Source organism: Ruditapes philippinarum, unplaced genomic scaffold, assembly GCF_026571515.1.
Source record: "Ruditapes philippinarum isolate M1 unplaced genomic scaffold, ASM2657151v2 ctg6550_1_1_1_1, whole genome shotgun sequence".
NCBI lineage: Eukaryota > Metazoa > Mollusca > Bivalvia > Venerida > Veneridae > Ruditapes > Ruditapes philippinarum.
Window position 1 is genome coordinate 155828 of NW_026864127.1, and position 13520 is coordinate 169347.

A 13520-nucleotide genomic window follows, 5' to 3' on the forward strand; every position below is an offset into this window, starting at 1 on the left:
AATTTATACATTGTACATACATGTGTAAAATTTACTTTGCATGCACTTAAAATGATTTGATTAAAATACATTTTGAAGCATAAGTTTCAGAACTTTTTTTTATGTAACATGTTAATGTGAATATTTTCATATTACAGACCTAAAATGTTTTCAAAGAAAAACATAAAATAAAAATTAGATGGATTATCACAACATTTTATTTTTTCTATAATTCTATGAGCAAAATATTTTTGATAGTTTTATAAATACATCACATTGACCATCAATACACTATGCATGTATTCTCTTAATATTATCAACAAAGTTTGATGTTTTCAGAAATCTTTTAAGTGTCACCATTACTCAACATATGTTTTGTAAAATCGTTTTTCTAAAAGTGCTTCCTTGAAATACAAATCAAAAAAGGTTTTCAAGCCCTGTATCATTTTCATAATAAAATCTTCGTCACGAGGTACTTTAAAGTAAACCATGTCAGTTATTGTGTAAACAATAAACACACACTCTTCTGCCTCAGTACAAAGAAGTTGACCTTGAATTTGAAAAAAATAATCATGAATCTTATCTAAATAAAATCCAGATTCTTTGTCAGATTTCAGATAGGGCACAGTTACACTGTTTATTGGTTTATCTTTAGCAGAATAAGGACACTTCACTTCAACTATTCGTTTGTTATTTATAATGCCATCTGGTGAGCAGGACAAAAATGGAAAATCTCTGGCAACAACAATGCCACACATTTTAACTTCCTCTCCAGATTCTGTCATATATCTCGATATGGCCATTGTTTCATATTTAAGTCCATGTTTTAATGCTGGTGCAGTTATTTTGACTACATTCACCAATGAAGATGCTAGTTTTGTTTTGTCTGTTTTGTCAGAATTTAGAGCTTTCACAATGCGACCAAACATTGATGATGACAATCTCTTTGTTCTTTCATCATACCACCGAGGGTTTTTACTCTGTCCTATGGTTCTCCTTTCAATTGCTTTTCTTTCTTCCAGTGTAATTTTGGTTACAAGAATACACTCTAAAAATGATCTTCAGGGGTTAACAATAAATAGTCATGATCATGAGCGACAGCCAAGCTGTTAGCTGGTTCAAACAGTTGAAATATTGGCATCATTGATGAACCAGCAACACTGAGACATGAGTTTCTAAAGTGGTCCTTGTAACCAGGATGGTTTCTAAATAATTATTGTGGAGGGCGTGGATCAAATTCTAGTGATGTAAATTCATCTGCTCCTGGTAAATTTTACTGATTAGCCTTTAAAGGACTTCCAATGTATTTTTTGCACTTTTGAAAGGTCTACAGCTTTTGTGTGCATGTTTTCCTCTACATGTAATGTTTTTTTAGTTGCAAATATGATACATGCATATAAGACTGTACATACATGTTTACAATGTGCATTTGGCCCCATTCCAGCAGCACACTCACACTGACTCTCAAGAATGTCCCCATTCCTTTTAAAAACAATATCGATTTTGTATGAAACACTTTTTTCATCTCAGCCTGGCAACAGCTGTTAACATACAATTTACTGTCATCACTTGCAAGGCGGAAAAATAGTAAAAACTTCTCATCATAAATTTTCTTTGTCAGTGCAATGTCGAAATTTTTGTCAAACGCTTCAAGATAGTCATTCACCTTTTCTAATGTAATTGGACAGAATTTTGTGTCAGAATTAACATCTTTTTAATTACTTTTCTCTGGAAGCGTAATATAATAATCAGGTTCAGATACATCAGATTGTCCAAAGTTCAAATTTCTTTCATAGGCTTCCAATCTGAAAAACACGAAAAAATAACGGTCAGTTTATCTATGGAAGTTAAATAAATAAGTTTACTACTTATTGTTGATTAATTACTCAAATATTATTCAATACTTAATCACAGTCATTTGATATTTGTCCGACGTTTAACGCAGTCTGTTCGAAAAGTCGTACCCCACCCACTTACTATACAAAACGAATTTCCATGGGATGCTGGATACATCGTTCATCATGATGCTTCTTTATCACAAATACATGAAAAATACTTTCATAAAGTTGCATACACCTTTTAACAATACAAGAACAATGGTTTTAACGTGTATCGAATGTTAAATTTTATCCAAAAAAAATGCTAAATATCATATCATAAAGTTAAGTTATTTAGTATAAATTAATTCGGCGCCGCGACGTGCAGTGCAGCCGAGAAGCAGCGCTCCGACAAGACGATTGACAATATTTTAATAAAAAGCTGACGAAGACCAATGACTCCATTTACTGCAACTAGGAGAATCATACTTATAAAAGGCGAGAATAGGTAAGATGTAAAAAGACAAGAAGAAACGAGAAATAAGCAAATGAAATAAAACAAACAAAAAACAAGAAGAAAAAAAATGAATAAAAAAATAAATAATTAAAGCTATAATATGCATAATTTTATTCTACAACCGGTCGGTCTTTATCGTGAAATTGCTTGCTCACTAAGCTTGCGGATATTAAAAATGTTATATAGCGCATGATTAGGGAAAAATAAAAACGACATGCATGCAGCTTTCAACTTTTCATATATGTACTAACATACGAATCAAGCATATAATTAATTATTGGTTGCGTTTTGTTAATCTGTAAACTTTCCTATTGCGTGATGAAAATACTCAGGTTGCAAACAATATCCATTACAAACATGCTTTAACGGCATATTTTCAATGATTCATATATATTTACGATTGTGCCTTTTGAAATTTTATATAACGTTGATAATAAGCCTTTCCACGATATGAAAACGATATCAAAAATGATTGTAAATTACATATTCATCCGCGAAAATGTTTTGTTTTTTATTGCGAACAAATGATTTACTAACTAAAGTATTTCTTTCAAGCATTAACATTTCTTTAACTCTAATAAACCTGTGACCAAAAATAAAATAATTAGTCAGTATGTCGGTCTTTTAATTTTAAAACAAAATGTAAATGTATTAGTGTCTGTATACATCAAATAATAAGTAAATGAAACACAATTAATGCAGCTGTAATTTTCAGCCTACGTAGTGAGATCTCACATGACATGCCAACATCACACTTATTGGATACTTTTATTAATAAAAAAACACGCACAACAAATAAATACCTTCTTAGTTGTAGGGAGGATAATTATATCATTTTTAGGATATACAAGAACATAAAAGATACACGCTTGTATGCGACATTTTTTTTGACATTAAAGGTAACATGAAGCCATGGATATGGGCATCTGGTAATGCTAGAGTGTCACTGTATCATCTTAACAGAATTGGACACAATCAACGTTTAAGTAACAGACTCAAGCAACATTGCAGTACTGTAGTGTTTTAACTTTAACAAGGCTCACAATTAAAGGTAGGACACAATATTTATGTGATGACTCGTCAAACTTATTATGCAATATTGTAAAAAGAGTGTTTTCAAAATTCCTTTATACTTACATTGAACGTCTCAAAGAAGCATGGCTCCAGGTTCATGCTTATTTTCATGAAAATTAAGAAATTAATTAAGATATATTTTTTCTTAAACTTAAAACCCTACCTTAAAATTAAGTGTACATGCAAAAGACGTGAGTTATCTAGGAGAATGAAATTAGTGACACATGAACATGATCTTTTAATATAGGGGTAGTCAACCAAGTTTTTGCAAACAGACATTTTTAGCTGAAAAAAAGTTTGACATACACTTTTAATCAATGCAAATGTTAAGGTTTTAAACGACCCAAGAGTCTTCTTAAGTAGTGTAAGTTTCTTAATTAGTTTCCATACATCAACTACATCTCATTTTCACCCAATCACCCAATTAATGAGGGCGAACAAATTTTGATTAAAATACTTAACATTCGAATATTACATATTTAACGATTTATTTTAAAAAAAACTAAAAAAACACAATTGCTTACTATTGATTTTATTCACATCATTTTCATTGTTTTAATTTCATTGTAATATATTAAGTTGTAAGATCGGTATAGTGGTAAACAAAGACATTTCCGAATTATCCATTTTATCCCGTGGCATTCTCTGCTTATTAAATGACATTCAGGAGACTTTGGACATAGTAGTTTCTGTTACTATGGTTTGACACATATTTATATGCATATGGTCCACGTAATGTATTATTTTGAGAAATGTGGCACTACAATATAGTCACAAACAAATTAGTTAATGACTTATTTAAAAAATGTTTCATTTAAGTTACACCGTCTATTTATGGTATATGTATGCATATTTTTCGAAATGTATTTAACATTTATTTTATTTTGTAATAATTTCATAAAAAAGAAGCTATAAAGTACATAATGTGCATGTTTAATAGTCATATTGAAACGTAAATCTATAATTGATATGTGTGTTTAAAGTCCTTATTTCAGGCTTGTTTTAATTTAATATTGTAATAAAATTAGTTCCAGGAAATCTAATGAACATTCAAAATAAATGTAGTCAATTATTGTTTGAGTGTATAAAGTATATAATACTGAAGTAAACAGTTATTTTAGGGGAGTAACTCTTTCACCCTTATGAACCATACCATCGTAACACATTTAATTCTTCATGGTAACATTAAAAATATCTGCAAATACTCGGAAAAAAATTAAGTCTTGATATAGTTTTCAATCATTTTTTAATATAAAAAAGAAATAATTTATGCATAAAATATTTAAATTATTTTGTTTCTTTAGTTTTCTTCTCAAAATTTTGGAAAAATGAAAAATGAAGTTTACATTAATCCGTTGATTGTTCATATTCACTTAATGCAAATTGCATGCAAAATGAGTGTTTTAAATTATATGTACTGCACAAATATTTCAGAAAAAAATTGTTTATGTTTATATATAAAACTTAGCAAAAATAAAACTCATCATCTGATGTGTTAAAATCTATTCTGAGTATAACGTGAAATATTATGAAAGAAAGTGATTAAAAATCAACGAATAGAATACCGGTATTACATTAATATTTTTGCTAATTTTTCATTCTGAATATTAAGTTGCTTATCAACGAAAACATATCTCATTTTCAATGAGAAAAAAAGAGTTTTGTACTATTACGAACGAGTCATATATTAGATTTCGAGTGTGTTGGGTATTGACTACGATTCTTCCCCTTAGTGTTCCCATCAATACAGACGAGGAAGATAATTTAAGGTTTGCAAATCATCTTTATGAACAAAATAAGTGTCATGATACTATGAAAGGAAAGTTTAAAAAGGCGAGAAATGGGTTTACTTTACTGGTTATGTTTTGTGATTTACATGACAGTTTAAATGAAGTTAAATATAAAAAAGTTATTGTGGCTTTAAAATTCATTAAACGTTTTTATAAATATAAACTGTAATTAAATGAATCTGTATATTGTTAAATTTGTCTGTTAGCAAGATATACATACATATTTAATGTCACACACTCCTTTAAGTTATACTTTGCAAAAAGAGGGAATGCGCAACATGTGATACTTAAACGGAAGGTCATGATTGTGCTGTTTTTATTATCTTATCTTTTCATCATGTAAAATAAGGTTTCATAAACACATATTAGAGTAAACAGTCATTTGGTGAGATCGTTTAAAAGAATTTAAAAAAAAAACGACGAGTTGAATTTTCAAGTGTACTGTTTACATGTATCAATATAAATAGCAGTGTTGCCATGGATACATAATTACCATATTTGAACATACAAACATAATTTTATCTTGGTTTTATTAAATATTTAACACAAATCATTGACAATTAGTTTTCAGTAAACAGCCAATTTGTATTATCTCAAAAACACTTATTCATATGTGAATGTTCTATTCCCGTTAAAATTACAAACTCTATGTTTCATATGCCTCATTCTGAGACGCTTTTGCATTACAAATAATCCAAGATATCAATTTATGGATAGATGTATGACAGACTATACATTTACATTTTATACACAAGATAGTGTGTGTTTTGTTTCAGTTTACCAAACGTAAACATTTTTCTAGATAGTTACTTTGATCTATCACCCCAGAAATAGTGAACAGGTGACTTTTTGCAATACTCCCACTTGCCGCTCTGTTTTCATGAACAATATAAAAATGTTTTACTGTAAAATGATGTTCTTTAAAAAAAACCGCATGTCTCTCAGGATAATAGTGCAATTTAACAACCTTCGAACTGCAATAAAACCGTCGGTCCCGCCTCGGGTGTTACTTCAGTTCTCGGGTTGGTAACATGCACTATTACCATGACAGACATGTGTTGATTTTATTATTTTACTAACTCTTTACGATTATATCTTAATAATTATATTATGATGTAATGAAATACCATTTTCATTACAGTCCAGTCTTTTGTAAGCATATATGACATAAAGATGATAAATAGAGAATAACATGCTACTGTCTTTTGATAACAATTTTATCAGGCGAGGCTGATATGGGCTAGAAAGGGCGAGGCTTGCCGAGCCCTTTCTGCCCATATCAGCCGAGCCTGATAAAATTGATATCAAAAGACAGTAGCATGTTTTTCTATTTATCATGTAACACATAACAACTATCAAAATAAAAGAATAATCTACTTTTAAATAGCGAATTTCGTTAAAACTAAAAAAGGGGCATTTTTGTTCAAAGAAATAGTTCTTGAAAAAAATTCCTCCGCCTCTGAAACTTAGAATTTGTTATTGGCGGCCATTTTTTCTTTCGACTCGGATAAAAGATACAACAGATTGTAGGCCTAATACGATAAAATTCTTACCTTTAATTTAAACATCGATCCAAAAATCCACTAAGAAATCACATAAACTAAACTTTACTGCAATTTTTGTCTTAAATTGTCAAATTCAAAAGTTCACGATAATTTCAATCAAAGAAAAGTCAAATCGGCAATCAAACACAAGCTACACAAACATGCGTCTTATTTTTTAAACGAAACAATTTGTTCACTTATTGAATAATAATCCGGCGAAATAAAGTAAACATTTACAAGATCTCAATGAAAATCGTCTAGCCTGTTTGTTATGATTACATGTATAGTATGACGTGAACATCGATGATGTCATTTGCAATATAAATTATGACGTCACTTCATTTAGTTGGAGCTAAAACTATTCGCTATCTAATTCATTCGTAATTGAAATCGAAATAATAGGCCTAAATATCGCACCTTGATTCAAGATTTGTAAGGGTATGAGATTACATTGTAGAATTCACATGCTGGTAAAAATGAGAATATAAGCAATTGAAAAAAGTCCGTTAAAATGGGCGGGGCTTATTTTTGATATCAGGTTACTGACCTGATATCAAAAATAATTATCAGGCAAGTGTTATCGGGCAGTTACCATAGTAGTTGCATGATAAATGACATAAAGTATTTATGCATGCATGATCAATAGTCCTAGAATATTGTGATAAGGAACCGTAAGTTGTAAAATGGTATTGTGATCTTATAATAAACAGTCGTCATTCTTGCTGCTGGTAGGTCATTAAATATTGGCAGTTAACGTTTTTCAAAATTTGCAAGATTAACAGTCCGAATGTAGACCTTAATGAAAAGTTCTGGAATATTAACAAAATGAATAATCCACCATATTTACCATATATATGAATGGTTGAACACAACAGTAACGATAAATGGCACAATGGACTATTTTGGTAATAATTGAAATAACCGTACATTTTAAGCAAAAAGAAAACAACACTATAAGTCTGAAACATTCTGTCATAGCCTCCCCACCAGTACATTCGGTGCTTTGATTAGATACATGTGTTGTAGATGTATATATGTCAAACAGCATGTATTATGTATAATCAATTTATAATAAATACTTACTGCGACCATATGTATGCAGATAAACCTAAGCAAATATTGAAAATTGGATCAAATAATGATTTTCAAGGAAGTTTATTTCAAAATCTTATAATTATTTAATAATAGTTTGTTCGATATCCATTTAATTTAAATAGTCAAGTTACAGTTGGAGCACTGTGTGCATCCGGTCCATAGCTCATACTTATCTGGCCTCTTACACATTAACTCTTAATTCGATGAAGATTTCAAAACAGTGGCATACTATCTTTGTTTTCTAATAATTACATACTTAGAAGAATTGTTTAAGACTTATATCGATTCACGTACCCCACTGGGCGTTAAAATCAACGGATGTAAAGTATAAACATACTGATATTAACTCGAACACGGTGCCCTTGCATTATGACTATGCTCTCTGCCAATTGTGCTACCCGGTTGTTGCTTTTTTCTGTTTCGTTACGCTTGACACGTAACATGATATTTATGTCCGTTAAATGGGTAAATTGTTGTTATATAATTGACAATTTTCGATAGGACTGTAACATACAATGCCTCTTTTATTTAGTTCTAATGATTAAAGTAGAAAAATACATATAACAACAGAGGATAATTACCGTTTATCATTTTTTTGTGCATGCAACATTGGCTTTTAAGGAAACATACAAAAATATTTCTTTCTTACAAGTATTCTTTTTTTTTCAAAATTATGTATAGCTTCAGTTTATGTACTTATATTGTTAAGCTTTTCTTACCTAATATTGTCATTTCAGGTAAATGTCAGGAACACAGCGATGACATATAGATTAACAATTTTGGCTATTTGTGTTTTAAAAAGTAGGCATACATCTGGTATTGTCTTCCAAGATGTTAAGTAATGAAGTAATGCATCGTATTTTTATGATACAAAGTAAAAGGGGTCGCAGGTTTAATATCTTACAGATCTTAATACAGGGTGTATATTTTGTGACTGATTACAAGGAGAAATGAGGTCAATTAAATCCATACCGCATGTAATGTAGGATTAAATCTCTTATCACATTAAACCGCAATCCGGTAAAAAAACACAGACGCAAGCGAACGTTGAATGCTTCTGAGGATAGAAAACGCACGCTTTCAAACGCACGATAAACGGAAAAGTGTACACGAAAACGATAAATGATAAACTCTCTGAAACTATGCACGGTTTTGAAACGCTTTTATCAAATGTACGTTGCACGATTTACGTACGCATGCTATATGAAAAACGTACGTGCGAAAAACCTAATACGTTCAGTCTACTTTATTTAAAATTTCATAGATAGTGGTTAGTCAAACAACAGACCCGTTCAAAATAATCTAAGCAAATTTATCTATTTAGCCGTTGTGAACATAAATCATTAATTTAATTCATATTCAAGACTATATCAATGGTCACTATATTCTCTGTTAGATGCATTTTTAAATAAGTGAAATAGTTACTTTTTCTATATGTAATTTCATAATTATTAGAGCTAATGTTCAAGATAGTATATAACATGAATGATCATTTAATACCAAGCATGACAAAACGTTCTCTATGTATGATAGGTAATTTTAAACGGATACATGTAAATGCAAACGTTACATCATTATGTTTTCTGACTTTTTTCTCTTCTATATTATGACCAAAATTACAGCGTACACAAGTCTGTAAATATATGCCAAATCAATTAAAACGGACATGCATACACTGGCAGAAACATTTTACCTTAAATGTGTCAAATTCAATACTAAAGAAAGTGAAAAGTTAAAGAAAACACAGTTTGTAAGAGAGGATTAAGTATTTGAAGATTATTATAATTTTCTCTATGCATTTATTAATAAATACTATCTGATGCATGTTAACGAATAAATGGTAAAGGCATTTCGATATATGAAAAGTATATAATTATCATCAATTCTGTAAATGGTCAATGTACTTGGAGAAGAAAAACATATAATGTCAAAAATGTTATACTTTACAGTACAGATAATGTACTTTATCACTAAATGATCTTCAACTTAATCGTTGTAGGTATGAAATGTATACTTGAATTATTGTTTACACAAATCGTTTAAATCAGGAAGTTATGTGTAGTTAAACACACTGAAGGTTATTTTATCAACAAGGATACCTGTTAACGTAAGTAGTTATTTATTGGTATATTCAACATTATCCGACATCAATTAAGTAATGCTAAAACATCTAAACAAAGTACCTATTATCTAAACTATCATATACTTTGAAAACTGCATGTGTTTGTTTGTCCTGCAAAATGTTACATGTAAAACACATTTTAGTTCTCTTATTCACGAAGTGCTTCAAGTTTTGTTTCGGTCTGTTTTTGACATGCCTATTGCCTGGCTACAACTGGCCGGGAAGGCGTCCTTACCAAAAAATGATAAGAAAAATATCTATGTAGAACTGTGGATGACAGAGTGAACCAGAAAATCTCCATTTAAAAATATGTAAAGCAAAATAATAATAATAATAATAATAATAATAATAATGATAATAATAATTGTACGTAGCATTCATTGATATTTTTCTACTTAAATTGTTTAAGACATGACATTGTTATAAAATTGGTCTGCGGTCATTTAATGTTACAAAGAATGCATAATTTCATACACAATGATATTTGCTGCCATAAACAGGCATCTCCTTATTAAAATATATTTTGAGGAGTATTTCTAAATGTTTGAGTTGTTAGTATCGATAAATGTTCAAGGTAAATTGTAAACAACGTTGAGTTTATTGTTATAAAAGACATGAATGGATACACTATAGTTAAATGTTAGTGAAACCATGGTTGTGCTTTATCTTCTTTATTTATTACTAATTTCATTGTTCTTTCTGAAATCATTATAAGTACACTATTTGATCCAGTATTGTGTTGTGCTTCAAGATTTGTATAATCATACACGTTAAAGAGACTTGACTACTTGAACTCATATTTCGCAGGCATAATTTTAACAAATCATTTTCCATGTTAACAAAGGGATTTTATTCATTTGAATTGTTTGTAACAGTTAAAACGGGCTATAGTTCAGTCATAATCAATGCAATAGTAATTGACCCGATACTATCATTCCATTACGACCCCAAGATTGGTGTTGAGTTTGAAGTAAATTCCTGATTCAGAATAGACGATAATTCAGTCAAAATCCTCAGAGGACTTACGCCCACTTAATAATCATAAACAAACTGCGTGTGTGGATTTCAAGAAAATACAATCAAATTTTTCACAAAGGACAGTTATTCAGCCAAAATCCATTATGTGACCTTAAAGGTGACCATGATTTCTTTGCTCAAATGTGACGTGCAGGCTTTTTAACCTCTTATACCCTTTCCAAATTATATTTTGTTCCGCTTATTGTTTCCGCTTATTGTTTCCTCGTTTAGGACACAAACAATGTTTAACCCAGGGACCATACGTCACTTTTCATTTAATGACACAAACGTGTCGTATTGAAAAGTTAATGATAACCAGCGTGTGAACATGTATCTGCGGATGTTTCTAAATCGAAATTGCATTACATTTTTAAATGTTGAAAACTTCTTAATTACTCAATATTCATTCATTTTTACGACATATTATTTTGTTATTTTGAAATATTAATTCCTAAAAACGAAATATTTTGTATTTCGTTAACTTACTTTATATTCAGTGAGGGAAGAGGCAAGTGAGGCCCCGGTCAGTAGATGAGTCCTATTGATTTTTGGGTCAGTCGTCACAGGTGAAGGTCACAGTGACATTTTCAAAAAAATCATACAGGGACAATTTTAGCTATTTTTGGGAAAAGGCACATGATTTATATTTGAACATTATTAAGCATTTTGTGAAATTTAGCAATTTTTAACTAGAACTATCGCTGAATGCGTTTCATACCCCCACCAATGTCCTTGACAGAAGACGACTTGGAAAGGTGATTAAGGGAATAACTTAAGTGGCACAAATACATAAAAATAATTTATCGCTGGTGTAAAAAAGACTAATTGTAACCATATATATTATCAAATGATGTTCGAAACAGTTACAAATAACCTTTCATTTTCCCGATGTACTAAACATTTTATTTATAAGTCAATTTTTGACCTTCAAGTGTGGCCTTGAACTTAATCTAGCACAAGGGTTAAGATTGGTTTTGCACATCGCCCAGTTTGGGTGAACATTTGAGTAAAGTTTAAAGAAAATCCTTCCATTAGTATAGAATTTATAGAGCGGACAAAACATATTGTCTAGTATTGATTGTATGTCAATTTGAAGACTTAAAAAGGGGCTTAACTTTGTCAAAATGCAATACAGAATATTGAAATTTGACCTGCATATCTTATTTGCGACACCTCATATAATTTTTTAAGTTTCAAGCAAATACCTGTGCTAATTTCAGAAATATTCAAGTACATGTTCAAATTTAAGAACATTTTCTAAGTCAATTTTTGACCTTCAAGTGTGACCTTGACCTTAAGTCGGCAAAAGGGTGACATGTGTTCTGCACATCCCCTTGTTGAGGTGAACATTTGAGCCAAGATTGAAGAAAATCTTTCAATTAGTGTAGGACTTACAGAGCGGACAAGACATAGTGTGTAATATTTGATTGTTTGATATTTGACCTTAAATTGTGACCTTGAACTTGAGCTGACAAATGGGAAACATCGGTTCTGCACATCCCCTTGTTGAGGTGAACATTTGAGCCAAGTTTGAAGAAAATCCTTCAATTAGTGTAGGACTTACAGAGCGGACACGACATACTGTGTATTATTTGATTGTGTGATATTTGACCTTCAATTGTGACCTTGACCTTGAGCTGACACATAGGCAACATAGGTTCTGCACATCCCCTTGTTGGGGTAAACATTTGAGCCAAGTTTGAATAAAAATCTTTCCTTTACTGTAGGACTTACAGAGCGGACACGACATACTGTCTAATATTTGATTGTGTTTGATATTTGACCTTCAATTATGACCTTGACCTTGAGCTGACACCTGGGTAACATGGGTTCTGCACATTCCCTTGTTGAGGTGAACATTTGAGCCAAGTTTGAAGAAAATCCTTCAATTGGTATAGGAGTTATAGAGCAGACACGAAAATGGAGACGGACCGACGGACGGACGGACGGACCGACCAACCGACGCGACAAAGCGAATCCATTATAGCTCCCCCACATTTTGTGGTGGGGGTATAAAAACTAAAAAGCTATATAACAAATGGGTTTAAAAGGGGCTGGCCTCCAGATGACAGACAAAAGAAGATTTTCTCATACGTAAGAGTAATGGTTATATTTATAAAGAAGGCTTAGAAACAAAGTTCATGACGAAATTATTATAAACAGTATAAACAGTGATTTGTCTTTTTTCTAAGTCTTGCACACTAACACGACGGTATAACAATACTGTATATAGCTTAAACTATTTGCCTTGATTGAGATGCCGCGACAAACGTGATAATCAATGTACTGGGAAACCTTTGTGAAAAATTTATATTTTGCAATATATTTATTTATAAGGAAAATCAATGAACCCCTTGGACGGGGCCAATTTTGACCATAGTGCTAAATCTTAACAAATGTAGTGGGGATCCTCTAGATAATGATTCTTTTCAAATAGAAAGTGATATTTTTTTTTACCAATACCATGCTATAATAGAATGCAATAAAAATTACAAGGTCAGCCATAAAACATGTGTTTAAACTTATTTTAGTTTAAGTACAACCTCAATTAAGTTGGATATTTAT

The 13520-nt window shown here is 30.9% G+C and overlaps 2 protein-coding genes and 1 long non-coding RNA gene across 3 annotated transcripts in view; 1 reads left to right on the top strand and 2 right to left on the bottom strand.

The window, feature by feature from the left end:
• LOC132724511 (uncharacterized) overlaps nt 1-13520 on the bottom strand; it is a 63997-nt gene that overhangs the window by 3704 nt on the left and 46773 nt on the right. The gene's annotated exons all lie outside the window — the stretch shown is intronic.
• Nucleotides 193-1459, bottom strand: LOC132724501 (uncharacterized). Its single transcript, XM_060709372.1, has 2 exons — nt 1392-1459; nt 193-1038 (listed from the first exon to the last, which is right to left on the bottom strand). The coding sequence occupies exons 1-2, from the start codon at nt 1457-1459 to the stop codon at nt 339-341; spliced, it is 768 nt and encodes a 255-aa protein (XP_060565355.1). The 3' UTR covers nt 193-338.
• LOC132724500 (nephrin-like) overlaps nt 9669-13520 on the top strand; it is a 37875-nt gene continuing 34023 nt past the window's right edge. The window contains exon 1 of the mRNA XM_060709371.1: nt 9669-9923. The gene's annotated coding sequence lies outside the window, so the exon portion shown is untranslated. The remainder of the gene's footprint in view (nt 9924-13520) is intronic.

What these genes read in the sequence shown, in the direction of transcription:
- LOC132724501 (XM_060709372.1), bottom strand. Translation starts at nt 1,459, where the DNA reads ATGGGGACATTCTTGAGAGTCAGTGTGAGTGTGCTGCTGGAATGGGGC. An exon ending in CAAATGCACATTGTAAACAT is followed by an intron (nt 1,039 to 1,391) that starts GTATGTACAGTC and finishes TAACCCCTGAAG; the next exon opens with ATCATTTTTAGAGTGTATTC.